This window comes from Musa acuminata, chromosome BXJ1-11 (assembly GCF_036884655.1).
Source record: "Musa acuminata AAA Group cultivar baxijiao chromosome BXJ1-11, Cavendish_Baxijiao_AAA, whole genome shotgun sequence".
Taxonomy (NCBI): domain Eukaryota; kingdom Viridiplantae; phylum Streptophyta; class Magnoliopsida; order Zingiberales; family Musaceae; genus Musa; species Musa acuminata.
Window position 1 is genome coordinate 26,024,474 of NC_088337.1, and position 18,467 is coordinate 26,042,940.

At 38.2% G+C, this 18,467-nt stretch overlaps 1 protein-coding gene and 1 long non-coding RNA gene across 3 annotated transcripts; one reads left to right on the forward strand and one right to left on the reverse strand.

Moving 5' to 3' along the window:
- The first annotated feature begins 3,896 nt into the window (after positions 1-3,896).
- Positions 3,897-5,478, forward strand: LOC135596630 (uncharacterized). Its single transcript, XR_010480985.1, has 3 exons — positions 3,897-3,994; positions 4,203-4,295; positions 5,151-5,478. It is a non-coding gene; the product is annotated as an uncharacterized LOC135596630 (long non-coding RNA).
- A 6,399-nt stretch (positions 5,479-11,877) lies between these two features.
- On the reverse strand, positions 11,878-17,711 carry LOC108951736 (ethylene-responsive transcription factor ERF105-like). 2 transcript variants are annotated; one of them, XM_065090249.1, is made up of 5 exons: positions 17,342-17,711; positions 17,025-17,254; positions 16,865-16,946; positions 14,349-16,773; positions 11,878-12,682 (listed from the first exon to the last, which is right to left on the reverse strand). In XM_065090249.1, exons 4-5 carry the CDS (start codon positions 14,361-14,363, stop codon positions 12,050-12,052), a joined length of 648 nt encoding a protein of 215 aa, XP_064946321.1. In that variant the 5' UTR covers positions 14,364-16,773; positions 16,865-16,946; positions 17,025-17,254; positions 17,342-17,711; the 3' UTR covers positions 11,878-12,049. The 2 variants fall into 2 exon arrangements, with proteins under 2 accessions (XP_064946321.1, XP_064946320.1); XM_065090248.1 differs by having other exon boundaries at positions 14,349-14,998; positions 16,693-16,773; positions 16,865-17,254.
- Positions 17,712-18,467: the final 756 nt, after the last annotated feature.

Genomic DNA, 18,467 nt, shown 5'->3' on the forward strand with positions numbered 1-18,467 from the left:
GCTCCCGGTCTTGTGGCGAGTTCAACTAGTCTTTGGCAAGTATCCGAATCTTCTCGGTGATCTCCACGAACCTCCGTTGATCTTTCTGACGGACTTCCAAAAACTTCGGCAAGTCCCCGATTCCTTCTCGGTTAGTTCCGGCAGCACTTCCGACGATTCTTCGGACTTCTTGCGGACTCTCAAACACCCATCGAACTTGACTCTGGTAGACTTGCTTTATGTCTTCAAGCTATCGTAGTTAATCCTACACACTTAATAAAACTTCGATCGAGACAATTAATACAAAGCAATAATCAAGTTGTCCGACATGTCATTGGTCTTACGATGCTTCGTCCGATTCTTCGACGCATCATCCTCTTTTGCGGCCTATTGCCCAATCGGCCAGTTGACTCCGCAACTCCGATATCCTTGGTGCAATACCCGGTCTTCTTGGCCCGATGCCCGAATCCACGGCCCGAAGTCTTCTATCGATACATCGACCGATCCACCGGCCCGATGTCCAATCTTTTGACATGTTCCTCCGGCACAACATGATTTTTCTGCTTTAATTGTCTCATCCTGATCGAAGCATCCTGCGTCACTCAAAACGTAGATTAAATCATAAACACATATCAAGTGGTTTCATCATCAAAATACGAGATTTAACATTCACATGACACATCCTTTATTTACAAGCCTAAAACGATCACTAAACCCAACTAAAATGAAACTATTAAGCTTTCGGTCATCTCTCTACATGCTGTGGAAAGCATGAACAAACAGGAAGACACGGACATACATAAGTATTATATCAAACATCTTGTTTAGAACTTTATCCGTGACAACTTGGAATTCATATTTTCCGGTGGTGCATAATCTGGTTCGATTTGGTAGAGTTACAGTTGGCATACATGCATCTGGAGAAACTGGCAGTACGAAGTTGAGCTGTAATCTTTCCAAGAACTCTGTTTATTCCATTCTTTTGACACTGTTTTGTTTCTTGGAATCATTTGCAGTTAAAAGGCTTTCAGCTTGGATGGGGCTTTCGGATAACAGGAAAGGTGTTGCCCGTCATTTCGCTCACTGTTCATGAGAGGAATATCTCGCGTGTGCTCGCTCAGGTAAAATTTCTGACCAGGGTCGTTCGGATTGAGAGAGGAGTTCTTCGGGAGAATCCGATTAGAGCGAGACTCGGACAGGATTTCGTATGGGCCTGATTTTACCATGCCCAATATCCGGTCTCTAAGATTAGATGAATAAGAGACTATAGATACATGGTAACTAAGGATATACATGTTCGAAGGATTAGATCTTCTTGTATCGTCTAGGGACTATGGCATAGTGGCCTAGTACATCGATAGTTGATGAGTCGAGTGAATTATTAGCAATAATTCACTATATCAGAAGGAGTTCTGACGGAAACGACTCATGGCCATCCGATTGGAAGATTGGATAAAGATTCAATGTGAACGAGATAAAAATTCAGTGTAAACAGGATCCGTTAAGGATATGCTTCTAGCACCTATATAGATAGGAGGACACCCCTCCTATTCTCCTCAGTCTCCTCTCCTCCTCCTTGGCTCCGGCAGCCTCGTGGTGCATGGGGAGAGAAAGATCCCACGGTGATCTAAGGAGCATCGTCGCCGCGTCCGCTGCGTGGATTACCACTACAGAGGAGTATGCTAGTGCTCCTTCATCCTCTTCATTGGATCTGGAAATTCGGGGCGCACCAATCGTCGCACAACGGCCAAGTACGTAACTATGGGAAATCTGGTCTTGTTTTGTTTTCCGCTACGCATGAGATGTCGACTCCTCACGATTTCCCAACAAACTATAATCCCAACATATTATGACTCTAGCTAATCTGGTCTTGTTTTGTTTTTCGCTACGCATGAGATGTCGACTCCTCACGATTTCCCAATAAACTATAATCCCAACATATTATGACTCTTCTAGCTAGAGTCCCAACAGATTCAAACTCTTCTAGCTAGAGTCCTAATAGTTATGAATTCGAAATAAGGTTTCATATCCGGCGTTTACATTCAGAATGCAGAATAAATTATTATTTAAATTTTTAAAAAATAAAAAGGAGAAAACAAGTGTGATGGCTTTTTCTAAATTTATGCATCATTTTCTTCTGTTCCTCGATGATGGATTATTTCACAAAAGAACAAAAAAAAAAAAAAAAAAAAAAAGCTTGAGTTGGTGATTCGAAATTGGAGACTTAATTCTTTTTCCCATCATTTCTCTCGAAATAATCGATCCTGTGCCTCCTCCCCCTATAAAACATTCTTTTTTTCTATTCCATGGAATGCTCGACCAATCACATTTTTCTAACGCGATCGGTATCCTAAACTTGTGACGATTAAGATTTAATATAAAATTGCTAATCTATTATCGAACGAGTCACCGTCCGAATCATAATTAAAGATTATTCATGCATCTGTCGGAGGCTCACAGGGGGATGCACCGTGAAGTCTTTAATGTCGTCCATCCACGTGTGCGGCGATCATCACGAGAATCGGATGTGATCATCCATCTACGTGGATGTCTCTTTTCTGCGAGCATTGCTTCAACCGGTTGGCCTTTCGTAGCCTTGCCTGCAACGGCGGTGAGGAAGCTCTATTTATACTATCAAGCTTATCGAAGGGTCGTGGCACGTCTAACCTCAACATGTGGAGACCTATTAGGCACGACGGTGATGTGAAGCAGGTGTCCACGTGTCGACATCTGACACAACCACGCACTATCCTCTCATCAATCGATACATACCTTCCAAATATTCGACCATGAAGCAAACCTTAATTAATACTCACATATGAAATCAGTCTCTTAAACAAATTTATGAAATGTAGTTGGAAATATCTCTTGGTTAGAATTATGTGAGAAAATTAACAACCAAATTTACATTATTTGAATTTTATGTAATTTTTCTTGGAATGCTCGACCATGCACTTTTTATCTTTTGTTTTGATATTGGACAAAGTGGGCACTTTATACTACCGGTGTGGGCTTTGTGTAGCGAAAAGAAATGGTTATGTGTCGGAACGCAGATCTAACATAGAATTGCCGCCCCACGTCAAATGGCGGACAGCCTTTTACCTTGTCGACAGTATATATATATATATATATATATATATATAAGGGTATAGATCCAAATAAAAAAATAGTAGACTCGTAGTAGTTCCTATTGGAATAGTTATGTTTATATTTAAAAAAATTATATTAAGATTTTTATAATTTTAAAAATAAAATAAATGATCATATTTTATTAAAGTCAATTATTATGATGAAAGATAGTAGGTGACATCACATGTTGGATTGACATCATAAAATCAATAGTTGAAATGATAATTTGAACATCATAAAATCAATAGTTGAAATGATAATTTGAACGTTTCACTATCACCCTTCGCATCAATCTATGTCGCTCGCCTCCCTACCCACTTATAACTCCTTCTAGAGCTTTGCCTTCTTAGTCTTCTCCTATTCCTTCTTTCTTATGATTTTCTTTCAATGCCACACAACTCTTTTTCATCTTTGTGCTCTCTTCCAATTCCAACTTAATTTTTGATATGTTTAATCTATGTCACGCATCTTTTGTTATCATGAAATACATATGCTTTGTCACTAATAAAATGCATCATTATACTATCCTTTGAAATATTTGAATTTCCAAGCAAAAGTGCAGATAAATTTTTGGCCATTAAAAGCTCACACTGAAAGTAGTAGATTAATCTCTCGACATTCGATCAGGTTAATGTCGACAGCTAATACGAGGATGGGATTAAATTTAAATCACTTAAACAAAGAAGACGAATCTAGAAGAATAACAAATAATCTACAGCCCACTGTCTCAGAGAATATTAGAAAACAGGATGGCCGCACCTTGGCTGATTACAACATCCAATGTTGAGAACATGGTTAATGTTCTGAACACGGCGGCAATAATGGCCACGCGAAAGTTCCTCTCTCTCGTCGTCCTCCTCGTCATCGACTTCTGGATGTTGTAATGGTCAGTTCACAAAGCTTCTGTTTCATTTCTCAATTTTCTTGAAGGTCTGTGTTTCTGGTTAGCGACAGAGATGAACCACTAGGATCATTTGGGATAGTACAGATGAAATATTTACTACTTTTGGCATTACAATTTTTTTCTTTATTTACATCTTATCCTGCAAGATGGGACTACTATATTTTATTTATGATTTCTACTTGCTGGACAGTTCGAGCATGATACAGTTCTGATTCCTCGGGAGACATCTTGGTTTGGATATTATCCAGATGGTGCCTTTAACCCAATTTTGCCTCCACAACAGGTGAGGAATACCTTTTAATGTTTTTTACATATGTCTAAGCGTGGGTCAGTAGTTGGTGTCTTTGTCTAATTATGTATGACATGGTGGATATATGTAAGCTTTGTCTTTGTCTAAGTAACTCTGCACCAGACTTGATGATTATTGGGTGCAAACTTGTTTGCATGCAACCATAAAGAAATTCCTAGAGCAGTTTCTACATTAGCAACTGCAGTGTTACATAGGACATTAAGCTCATTTCTGTCTGCTTCTGATCTCTATTAAGTTGAGGATTATAGTAGTCAATTCAGTTGTAAATGAACCTAGCAGAGTTCATCCAGGTCTAGGCTGCAGAACAAATGGGTAGTAGGTTTGTGGTTGAAATGCAGATTCATGGTTAGAATATATCACCGATGATAAACCTTGTAGATGTTACCTCACCGAATAAGCCATTCAAGAGATCCATGCATGTAGATGGAAATTGATAAGATCACCTGAGGCCAATAAGTAGCAGCTTGGTACCAGGCAAAAATCTGATATAGAGTCAAGAATAAGAGTTGACATTGTTCCACATCAGACTTGCAACCAGAGCCTAGTATCATGTTTATATATATTGTTATTGTGCCACATTAATAGGAAATGTTTGTTCATTTTATCTTCAATGGGTCTCTGATTCTGATGAACCCAGTGTTCTCTGAAAATTAAGTATCTGATGCATACGATTGTTTCTTCTATTTTATTCTTTCTTCTATAGGATCGTTTCCTAAATCTCATGTTAATTGAAAAAAGGCTTAGATGATGATGATCACGATTCATGATGACTTATATAAATACCTTTACTACATTTATAATACTTATATAAATAAATGACTTTTTCAGACTACCCTCTACACTGAAGACTGGATTGGTCTAAAAACTTTGGATGATGCTGGGCGAGTCAAATTTATCAGTGTCAAAGGAAATCATCTCAGAATCTCCCAAAGTGACATGAAAAAGCATATCGTGCCATACTTGGAGGAGAAACCAGAAAAGTTGATAAAAAAATGTCCCATGTCAGAATGGGTTTCATCAGCTTGGAATATCCCGATGATGGACAGAATGGATCCGATGGAGGAGTCTCCTCTGCTGTGGTCCATCAAGGGTGCTGACATGTAAATTGTTTGATCCGAATTCCCTACTTAGAATTGAACTAAGAGATGTTTAATACTATTAACCCTAATAATGAATAATTAATAATTAATTAGCGGGTATATGTTTGCCCTACTAGTAATTAAATTTAGTATTGTGATAATTAATTCAAGTATTCTAAATTGTTTCTTTATCTCTGCACATTTCAAATAAGGTTCATCCTACTTAGAAGCTGTGCCAGTGTTGTATGCTAGAGAGGAAATTACAGTTTGCGAGAGAGAAATGACTAAGCAATAGGCGGGTGATGGCGAGAGAGATTCCATTCTTGATTTTACTGCTTGATGATCGTATAGACCAACTTATGCGAGATAATCTTATCCTGTTTGTTTGATTCGGCACAAGAAGACTAAGTGAGAAAAGTAGACCTGACCGCGAAAGAGATCGAATGAATTCCTGTTTGCTTGTTCGGTGTACTTCATTCAGTGTGGAGTTGCACAAAATAAGCCATAAGAGCTATAAGGGTGTCGATATTCTTGACAAAAAGTGGATTTCTAGTAAGCAAGGGCTCATAGTTAGGTTATTGAGTTCGGGGTGCCCTGCTTAGCGAGTTTAGGTTAGGTTAGCGAGTTAGGAAAGGATACTGACTTATGTGCTAAGACATTTTCCTGGTTTACCGAAGCATTAAGTATTGCTAGGCCCAATAAGATTTGCCATTCTCTTAGTTTACCATGGGTTAAAGGACTCGAAATAAGCCCACTCTATATATGTATTGTCGTTTCGTGGAGTGCATCTTCTGCGCGTTGTCAATCATACTCGTCTCGTCTCTTTGCTGGGGGTGCTGGAGAAGGCAATAATCATCAAGGTGTTGGTTAAGCAGTATAGATAAGGCCTTTCTTTTGCTAAGTGGAAGCAACCATGCGGACAAGCCGACAAGCGGGGGAGTGTTACAACTTGTCCATAAGGGCAGCAATCCACTACTTCAGAATGGAACGAGTTTACTACAACTCTTATACCTATACCTCCATCTGTTACTTGAAAGTCGGTTAACCAATATTCTCTTCCAGGGCGGGGCTGATTGATACGGCAGCGCAATTCTTAGTTGATAGTGGAATTATGAGTCGAGCTAGTAGAGTAGTCTTTTGAACTCACTCCTACAGTTGCTCACCTGGACTTGGTTATCACATATGAATTGAGTTCCTGAACAACACTCATTGCTTTTTGAGTAGTAGCTTGGCACTCAATACAAAATTAGTGGGAAGCGCACCCCTCTCTCTACATCAAGGGGTTTGGTCTCTCTCTACATCAAAGGGTTTGGTCTCTCTCTACATCAAAGGGTTTGGTGCAAAGATTATCTTCTCTTCTTCTCATTATGATTCTCTTCTCTCATTATATAGTAGTAGGATCGTCATCTGTCTGTCTCAGTGCCACCGAACTCGTACTTTATCAAAGAGATTTTGCAACGACCCACTAGATTGATTGGGTTGGTGTGAAGATACTCCCCATATATATATATATATATATATATATATATATCTTATCGTTATCGAAGTGAAAGCAGCTAGCTTGGAACACAACTCGTTATCGAAGTGAAAGCAGCTAGCTTGGAACACAACCGAGGAAAAGGAGATGAGATCCTACGATTCTCCCGGAAAGTCTTAGCTGGTACGCGGGTTCTTTTGATTTCAATACCTTCATCTTAGCTATAGGAATAATAGAATATAGCTCCATCGATCTCTTTTTGAATGCGACCCGTGGATAAGAAAAGACCTAAGAGGAGCTATTCCGTGGGCCTACTTTCCCCTTTACTAGTAACTGACAGTCACAATACTTGGAAACGACCAAAAGAATCAAGGAGAAATTCCTATTTCTCAATAAGAGTAACATGAGTGCTATCGGTCCACTAATCGGACTGGAATCCCAATCCAGCAACTGAGAAAAGAGCATATCTTGGTGCAATATTAATTACTAATAATATTATTATTAATTTGTTATGAGTATTCTCTAATAACAACATTCTGTAATTATTAATTACATTATTCATAACTAATTATTAACAATAATAATAATAGTTACTCATAATGAATTTCGCCAATAATGTTACTTAGCTAGCGACTGTTATGGCATACCTAATGAAAGTTCTGTAAACTAATATTGCACCCGAAACTCAAGTTGAAGAACAGCTTACTTACTTTTATACTTAATAGCTATGGCTTCTTCTCAAACTGCCGAATCTCTCTCTTTTTATAGAACCTTGATGAGAACGGGCCAAGCGTATACTACACTGTAGCGGCGAGTTATGAGCAAGGCTTTCACGCCATAGAGTTCAACGATGAGAAATAATTGCATGTCTCTTCTACTTAGCAGTTTAATTAGTACTTATTCTACTTAGCAGTTCAATTCTTAGTTTTTCGATTAAGTGGTATACTCTAAAAAGCACTAGTTTTTGGTTACCCAATTCTATCATACGGGAGTCTCGTGGAACAATCACATCCCTAGCGGGTAACAAGACGTATTCCGTTTCCTCGTAGCCTTTCACTTTGCTTGGAGTTTTGTTGCGCTAACTTAACTTAGTTTCAATTTCATGTTTATGTTGCAATGCGAGATGAGCTACTTGATTCAATTCATACTTGATAGGATAGGCGGGCTAGATTCTATTAATTATGAGTTTTCCTAGGAGTGTAAGGTAAAGAGTTGACTATGAAAATGCATTAGTTGCACTCGATGGATTCCATTCCTTATTAGTTGGTCCAGATTCCAGTGTAGTTCCATTTACAGTTTCATAATCATTGGACTTCGGATCAAAACTAAGTGGCGAGTTACAGTGACAAGTTCCATTGCTATGCGCTAACGAAGCTCCATGAATAAGAGAAATAAGGGAACAAGTCCGCTTCTCACAATATCAGAATTGGGGTAAGCCCTTGTAGTTGTAGTGCGATAGCGATAAACAGTACAATATGCAAGCAGTGAAAGATGCTGGCGCTTTCGGGTTGGGTGCTTTAGAGGACTCTAAATAAGCCTTCTTGCCTTCACCGACCTTATCTTCTGAAGTGAACTCTAGTATAGTCTCTTTTGATGGGGGGGGGGGGGTGTGTTGTCGATTCTTCAAGTGACGAGTAAACCCAGCTATATGGCAATGTTCTTAGTTCTGCGCTCAAATCTTATACTGCTTGACTATAAGCTAACAGAGTTAAAGGGACTGATTGCCTTCCTTGCATAATGGCCTTATTAAGTTAGGTATAAGATAACGGTAGTATAGTCTCTTTTATTTCGTTAGTAAAGTCTCCTTCCGTTCTATTTTCCTCTGGTATCAGCAGTAAGCTGGAAAGGAAAGGATGGTTCCGTTATTGACCTGAAGTCGTACGAGATAGGTTCGAGTGTTGGCAACGAAATAAGATGCTGGGCTATTCCAGTCTACTTGTTCAGTTGCAGTAAGTGAATGTCCTGATTGATTGTCTTTCATAATGGAAAGTGGAAATTTCATCCTATAAAGAAGCAGTCCGAGTTTAATCATACACAGATACAGAAGTAGAAGAGAATCTCGAGAAGCAAACACGTCCATATAAATACTGGAATCTCAGTTGGTAGGCGCAGTGAAAGGATATCATCTCATCTCTCTTCACTCATCTCTCTGAACTTAATTCCAGAAGCAAGGGCGTAAGTCAGGATACAAAGTCCAAAGTCAGCAAGCGAAAGAGGTATAGAGGAACTACCATGTAATTAATAATTAATTAGAATGTTAATTAATTACCATAACATTAATAATTAATACTTAACTGTTATTTTGTTTAAAGCATTATTAGAATGTTAGTTAATTGTATTAGTATTAATTACAATTATTATTATTAATTACTGTTATTAATAATGTACTATATTAATTACAGTATTAATACATTAATAACTATTATTATTAATAATTATTTATTAGTTAATTCATAATTATACTGTAATTATTACTAATAATGAATTACATAACTATTATTTATTAATAATTATCATAATGAATTAATAATTATAATGAAGAATTAGGATTAGTCCCCTAATGTGCAGAGATAATTCAATTTAGTGAGATAAGCATACCAAGTATTATCCTGAAGAGATAAGCATACCAAGTGGGCAGAGATAAATAATTATCAGGACGAGAACGCCAATGGCACACCAAGTAGTCTTGTGTTGACAGTAATCCATTAGTCAACCCGGCGCCCCGGTGGATGCATCAACGAAGCAGTCCGGCCGTCGAAGCAGACTCCGAGCCCTACAGTTCGCCAGTGGGTCCTGTAGTCTACAAGTGGGGCCTCACGTTCTTTGACCGGTCCAAGGCGGCCGAAACGTTGAGCACGCACAAGATTCAGCTCCTGGGTTTATGCACGTGCAAGATTCCCATCAATCTATTCAATACTAGATTTGATTTCAAAACCTTATAATAATATGAGAAATATTTATCAACCGAGCTCCATAATTATTATTTTTAATTAAGTAAATATGTTACACAACCATTGCAAGGTAAAATTATTTTTACCAACTAAACTTGTTAATTAATATTTTAAAAAATAATTAAATTCTTTACACCACCGTTTTGATAGCGTAAAAACAGAAGGTAAAATCTTAGAATGAGAATGCTTCAAAATTTACATTAAGTGATTAATGTGAAATTGCAAATACGATAAATTTCCAAATTGAGGATGAATTCGGTGTTGAAAATATTTGTGTACCTGAGTTGATATATGTTAATCATGATTAGATTAACTCGGACTCATTAATATTTAATTTCTAGTATCCGAACCCTCGGCCTCAATGTAAATAAGTTGAGTGCATTAATATTGGGCATTTTATGTGATTCATATCCGACGTGTCACCATTTCACTGGGTGCTTACCATGGGCTGTGGAGTCTTTAGGACACCGGTGACGTCAATTAGGCTTGGCGTCGGATCACAATTGGCGCGGTCGAACCGAGCCCAATCCTGGTCGGATGAGACTCGATGTGGCCTGCGCTTAGCTCGCTTAACAATGTTCGTTTTTGTCAGTGCAAAAAAGAAACGGTGTTTTTTGTCAATACTGTGCAATACGGTGTTTTTTGTCAATGCCTCGGAGTACTTGTAACATTGCAAAAAGAAACGTTTTTGTCAGTACAAAAAAGAAACGGTGTTTTTGTCACTGACAAAAAAGAACATTGCACAGTATTAACAATGTTCGTTTTTGTCAGTGCAAAAAAGAAACGGTGCAATGTTCTTTTATTCTTGTTCATATTGACAAAAAAGAAACGGTGTTTTTGTCACTGACAAAAAAGAACATTGCACAGTATTAACAATGTTCTTTTTTGTCAGTGCAAAAAGGAAAAAAAAACGATTCAGAATGTTCAGTTCTGAATCGGAGCCTCGACAATGTCGAGGCTCCGATTCAGTATAAGAGGGCCAGCAGAGAGGCGCATCTCCGGCAAGCATTTCGAGGGCGGCCGCACCCAGGCCGATTACAGCATCCAGAAGGAGGCGGAGGACTCCGCGGAGGAGGACTCCTTCTGGATGTTGTAATCGGCCAAGGTGCGGCCATCCTGTTTAGTGGGAGCCGGAATCATGTACCGTTGGCCCTGGTACACAAATATTTTCAACATATATCAACTCAGGTACACAAATATTTTCAACACCGAATTCATCCTCAATTTGGAAATTTATCGTATTTGCAATTTCACATTAATCACTTAATGTAAATTTTGAAGCATTCTCATTCTAAGATTTTACCTTCTGTTTTTACGCTATCAAAACGGTGGTGTAAAGAATTTAATTATTTTTTAAAATATTAATTAACAAGTTTAGTTGGTAAAAATAATTTTACCTTGCAATGGTTGTGTAACATATTTACTTAATTAAAAATAATAATTATGGAGCTCGGTTGATAAATATTTCTCATATTATTATAAGGTTTTGAAATCAAATCTAGTATTGAATAGATTGATGGGAATCTTGCACGTGCATAAACCCAGCAGCTGAATCTTGTGCGTGCTCAACGTTTCGGCCGCCTTGGACTGGGACCAAAGAACGTGAGGCCCCACTTGTAGACTACAGGACCCACTGGCGAACAGTAGGGCTCGGAGTCTGCTTCGACGGCCGGACTGCTTTGTTGATGCATCCACCGGGGCGCAGAGTGGACTAATGGATTCCTGTCAACACAAGACTACTTGGTGTGCCATTGGCGTTCTCGTCCTGATAATTATTTTTGTTGGAATTAGTTTGCCTTGTATTTTTGGCATTGATTAATGGTGGGACAATTATATATCATAAAAAAATATATTTAATAGATAATTATTTTTTATTGTTTAATATAGCTGATAAAGATCTTTTTTTTGCTTTAAAATGAATTCATTCTGGTCATATGGGTAGTGGCGATGAGGTTTTAAGGATGACAGATTATTTTGGTGATGATTTGAAAATCATAAATTAAAGAAAAAAGAATTTTCTTTTCAACTATCCTAAATTTCATCAAACATTAAATCACTCTAAATATTTTGTTCCAACGTTGCAAATAAAGAAACGCACAAAACAAAAGCAAAGAAAAGAAATCCTGTCTAGTTTACGAAAACGATGGTATATATGTAATTTCGCTGACACTTCTATCTCCCACGGGAGAGTGTAACTGCTTGCCGTTACGGCCTGTGGAGCTAAACAGCGAAAGGGTTCCCTTCGGGTCGTCGGCCGCCTTCGATTCCCGCGGCTCCGCTGCTTTCTCCATCTTCACCGCCACCATCTCTTCCGACCCCGACCTCGTTATCTGTTACTGGCGGGTGCCGGTGCTCGGATCTACCGACCTCGTTGGGGAAGTTGAGGATGGCCCTGCAGCCGCGCATCCGGAAGGCGGCGCGGTCATACGCCCTCGCCGCCTCCAAGGCGGTGGAGTAGGTCCCGAGCCAGATCCTGGACCCCCGACGGTTGGGGTCCCGGATCTCCGCCGCGAACTTCCCCCAGGGCCGCTGCCTGACGCCACGGTACCGCCGCCCGACGGCTTGATCCTCCGCCTCGGATGATACGCCCGCCGATTCCCGTGGCCACGACTCGGCAAACGGGGCCGGCGGGAGGGGCATGGATAGGGTCGGTTCGACGGCGGCGTAATGGAGAGGAGGAGGGGTGGATGATGGAGGTAGGTCGGCGAGGAGGGACTCGAAGTCGGCGGCGAGGAGGGACTCGAAGTCGGCGGCGTGGAGTTGGTGGGGGAAGAAGTCGAGGGTGGAGGAGTCGTCGACGCCGAGATGGTGCTCCATGGCGGGGAAGAGCGCGGAGTGAGAGAGATTTATATACTGCGGGAGGAAAGAGTGGGTTCGGTTTATATATAGCTACAGGTAATAAGCGGGTGGGAAGGAACGAAAAACTTTTGGCTCCATTAAATACACTTATCATATGAGCTCCGAAATAACATGGAAAGAGGAGAAAAAGACGACAAAACTTGGAGTCAAACTTTGATATATATATATATATATATATATATATATATATATATATATATATATATATATATATATATATATATATATATATTCATAATTTTGTTAGGATACTTATTTTCCTAATTGTTAACTAGGTCAAGTTTTGAAAAGCTTCTACTGGATTAGTGTAAAAGGTTAAGAGAAGGCATCAATTGTGGTCATCAGCCATGAAGAAATCCTTTTCAGAAACTATTGGCAGAAGAACGTCAGACCATAGAAGAAAAGCCAACAAGCAGTGGGTTTAGTTGGTGAACAAAGAATAGAAGGGAGAATTGGGAGTCTTCTTTCTCGCTGCAAATATAAATCAACTGGTCCTTTATGCTCCCATCGAAGCCTTGTCCTCGTGCACCTCTTTTACTTGGTACATTTAATCTGTGCTTTATGTAGGAAGCTCAGGTAGAGGCGATTCAAGTCACTGCTTTTGTATTTATCACACAGTTTATTTTTAACATATAAATCTTTATGAAATTGAATGACTTATTTATACCCTTGTAGTTTATATTGACAATAATTATTTGAAATAGAACAGCTCTAATATCATGTTAGATTTCAAACCCACAAAATAAAAGAGAAGAAGAAAGAGAAAACAATAGATGAAGAAAAGAGTGCTTTATTAAGAAGCAAACAATGTTTCACTTAAGCTACCACTCCTCTCTCTAAGATGTGGCACCCTCTCTCTTCTCTCTAGAGTTGGGCTGTTCCTCTCTCTTCGTGTTGAATAGAGTGTCATGCATCCTCTTTTATAAGCCTAGTAACATAGAACTTCTAGTCTATTTGATCATAAAGTTCTAATCCTACTCAACTTCTAAATCGTTATCTAATCATAATCAAAGTTTAAATTACATCTCTAACAATAATAAACTTAGTAAACTAACAGTACGAATTTTAAGGATATTTTAAATTAAATTATCCAAAAATAATTATACTTAGTAAAGATTAGTCTTAGGTTTTCTTTTGGATGGATGAAGCAGTTGCTTAATCTCCCTAATACTCACTCACCAAATTGAACAATTTGAGGTGGAATTTATAGATATTTTTCTAACCGAGAAAAATAATAATTTCATTATATAACTATAAGAGAAAAATTCAGCTTCAAACTGAAAGCTGCCAAAAGTAAAAAAAAAAAAAAAAAAAAACAGGCATTGGATTAAAATAAATGAACAATTGAATGCACACTAAAAAAAGAAACTCATGAAAAAGAATGAAGTCAAATGTGTACTGCTAATGATTTCTATCTCATATGTTAATATGAGCGTAAGTCAATAATACTGCAGATAAAAATATTATCTTCTATGGTGCTGAAACGATAGCTAACTAATTATGAAGGCGATGGAATCAACGAAGGTCATATCAGGCACAGGCACATGAACGGAGAAAAGTAGGCGGGGAGATACGGGAGGTCAGCGTTTGAATCTTGACCAGTTATTTTCCAAACAAGCATTCCATGAGACTCATCAAGAAGAAGACAGAATCCACTTACCAGCATCGTAGACATGAGATAGATAGTCCGCTGTATGAACTGGGAAGCTTCCTCGATCTATGGGGCACGTGAGCCTAGTCAGTGATCTCACAGATTGAGAGCTCTGCATAAATAGAATAAATATTGCAAGTCGCATGCACGAGTTCGAAAGAAGAGTTCAGTCAAAATCAAAGAGTCCATTCTGAAAACGATGAAGAAACTGAGGTGACATGCATGCACCTTTACATGATTCACAGGGAGCTCAATTGTCTCGCCCTTAAACCACAGACCAAATTGATCCCAGATTGAGCCAACAGGATTGGGCTAACTTGAGTTGGCCCTCTTCACCCTCAACAACATTCGAGGAGAACACATATAATATATTAACCTATCTCACAACACAACCACAGGTAAAAGTCCTCAATTATAGTTGATAACAGCCTAATTAAACTAAGATAGACTATAAATTTCAAAACACACAAATAAGAGCTTCGGAAAAGCAACTAATGAGTATGTAGCAACATGGTCTCTAGAAGTTTATTATGTCCCTATTTGCTTTCTGGTAGAGCCTCTGGATCCATTCATTTCATTCGATCTTCACCATTATCAACAGTGCCATTAATGCTTATGTTGGAATCAGGATTCTATCACAAGCATACAGATTTCTTTGTCTAAAAAAATCAACAAAAAGTGTGAATGAATATTTACAACAAATACTCAATAAGTGCATAAGCCTCTCTCATAGGACGGATAATAAAAATTTTAAATACATTAATGCAATTAACACCGTAAGTCCGCAACAATAAAAACAATACATGCATTTAACACAATCAAATCAATATGAACAAGAATAAAAGAACAACCAAAGATTTTGTTTACATAACAAATCATATCTCCAACAACAATAGCAACGATAATAAGTCACACCTATGATGACTCAAAAAACTCAAAACATCTCTTTCATGTTTTGTGAAGACGAAATTAAAGCATATCTCCTGCTTTTTATGTAGATGACGTGTGTGTCCTTCATGAGTATATGAATTGATAAATTTTCCTTAGCATAACTTGTGAGGTGTCAGAAAGTTTAATGTTTACCACATACACCCCAAGTGTTTTTTTAGCAAGGAAGGTACATGAGTGCATGAGAACTACAAAGAAAATTTAGAAGACAAAAGGCTGCCAAATTGTCGAAGATTAATTTGTTTTAAGGTTTCATAATATAAAGATCACAAGTGAAGAATTTTAGTTAGCTTTAGAGTCAAAAGAGTTCCTGATATAGATATGAACATATATCCATAATTTCAATTGACATGATGCGGGCATAGGATAGACACACAAATACAATGGTCCTCATATCACCAAAGATTAAGCACTTTCTAAGTTAAGGATTAACTCTCTTAGAGTTTAATAGATCCTCCTCATAATACCTTGTGTCTTTGCAAGTGCAACTATGCTTGTAATAGGACTTAAACCCATGACCTTATGACATCACACTCGAAGACTTTCACTAAGCAAACTCAATCACTCATCAGTTCATAGCACTAGGTATTGTGGAGTCAACCGAACATTCTAGGTTGTTAGTTGGCCAGCCCAAGAAAGTAAGGGTTTCTTTTTTGGGCCCACTACCAGAGTCTACATCGATGGCTTGTACAAACCTAGGGCAATCTGGGCCACTCTAGGCACAATCCATATTAATAAGCCTGATCGTAAGCCTTAGTTCCTCAACTGGCACCATCATTGTCAAATAACATAGGTACTGTAAATAATTTGGGAAAGATGGTCTCTTATGCTAAATTACCATTTTCTCATTAAAAAGTCCACCCCAAGAAAGACCAGTCCATGAGACTCTAAATAAGTCAATGCTGTGGTTTCTTTGATGCATACCTATGCCATTTCCCATATCATACTTCCCAGACTTTCCACCAGGTATGAATGGCTCAACAGGCTATCAGAACTTTTCTAATGGCTTTGATGATAAGGTAAAAAGAGACAGACAAAGATAAATATCCAAAGTCAAGTTCAAAGTTAACCTATGAAGGACAAAGTGATGAAGGGTAAAAGTATACCACAAAATGTTACGAACTTCAAAAAAGAACTAAACAATCTTCATTTGCTAATTCTAAAAACCTTGCTATGTTCACTTCTACTACTTAGAATGAATCAACCTATGCCTGTGAAATTCTTTTACCATCAAGTGTGAAAATCTTTATAGAGCCATCAGCATCTTTCAGAAAAAAAAAATTTTGCATATCAAAAGACATAACAAGGCATCGATATCAAACAAGATGCTACATGTGAAGCATCACATTTAAGGTGAAAGAATCTTGGATTGGATAAAGATAAGTAATTTGTAGGTGTCACGTACCTCATCTAGTAAAGATCTTGACTGATAATGGTAATGTCTTACTCCATAGCCGATAAATATATTGGCCTTGCTAGCAATGTCCTGTGATCAAATCTGACTTTCGTTAAATTAATTAGTTGATAAAGATCTTGATGCTTGACAGCAAAATCTCACAAACGAATCTCATCTTCACCTTAATGCTTAACATTTGATCTCGAAAAATACAAAGGAAAGAAGAAAGTAGAATTACCACCACGACAACAGCAATTTCAGCCCTACATGAAATATATTTTGGATCATATCATGTAGGTTTACAGGATTAGCACATATCCAAGGGACAAATATGCAAAAACCTCTTTTCCTTGGAAACGAATTGACAAAGAAGAATTGCTTGTGATCTTTGATAGTTGGCCTAGGCTGAGGTACGCATTGAATCTGAATTATTCATTTCAACTGTTTGGTGGGTGAAAGTATTCAACTTTTCACTTTCCCCAGCATCGATCAACACATCAAGCGAGTACTTTGATTACAACTCCAAATCCATGGTGTGCCCTACTCATATCTGAACTAGAAATGCCATTACCTGAATAACACATTGTAAAAACAAAAAGATAATGTCAGCTTCAGGACCTGCTTTTATGTTGATGATTCAGGCACAGAACAAAGATACCTATCAGCAACTTGGACCTAGGAAATCCAGTGGTCCTTGTTGTTTCCAACATTTCAAGAAGAAGCCAGATAAAAAAGATGAGAGGAGATAAATACAAAGGTAACAACTGTGCCTTCTCAAATACCATGTTCCTGAGTATGCCTGGGGACGGGAACCCTATCCCCCACTCACCACTGGCTGAACAACTTTTGCTCTTCCAATGGAAGAACCCAAATGCTTTAACCCACCCGGAGTGTGTGGACAAAAGAGGGTCCCTACATAGACATACAGTATCCATCCAACAATCCATGTCTCCGTTAGGGTAGAGTAAGGGAAAGCAGAGACGGAGAGGAACACGGGGGGGATAGAATGATGATGATAAAGGAAAAGGGAAGTGGCCGAAGGAAAGTAGAAGAGGCGGTGGAAAGGAAGCCGCGACGCACGTGGGTGGTTGGTCCAAACCAAGATTTATATAACCAAACGTTCTAAGGACATTTTGGCGAAATTACTTTCATAAATATAATTTATATCCGTATTTATTTCTTTAACAATATGCGTATATGTCATTATAATTAATCTTTATTGGCTAAAACAAGTCAACTATTTGTTAATATTTAACATTTAGAGTAAAAATATTTATACATTTTTATAATGTATATATTTTTAACTCAAATAATTTAATATTGACTATGATTAAAAATTATTAATCTTTAAGGCATTCAATCTACCAATAATATTTTCTAGCATGTACTCCATTAGGAGTACAAGAATTGCATATTTGTTCCTCTTAGTAGAATTCCAAAAATATATGTTTTATACAATTTTATCAAGTCAAGAGGTATTCCGTGTTGTAATCTTGATTTTTTAGCATTTGGATTTATAATAACTCATTTCCGTGAAAAGTGTATTTCTGTTAATAAATAAATAATATTATATTTCGGATGACTCACGCTGACCGTTTGATCAGATCTCATCCGTCCTTCCCGCTGATCCACATCCCCAACGCCAAGAATCCGAGGCGCCGGTTCGTGAAACATGTGGAGTGTCGGACCAGCAGAATTCTCCAATAGGAAAAACCTTTTTCCTGAATGGTGTTTTGGTCAAAGCGGGTGATCCGAACCCTGTGGAATCGAACGGTCCGGATTCA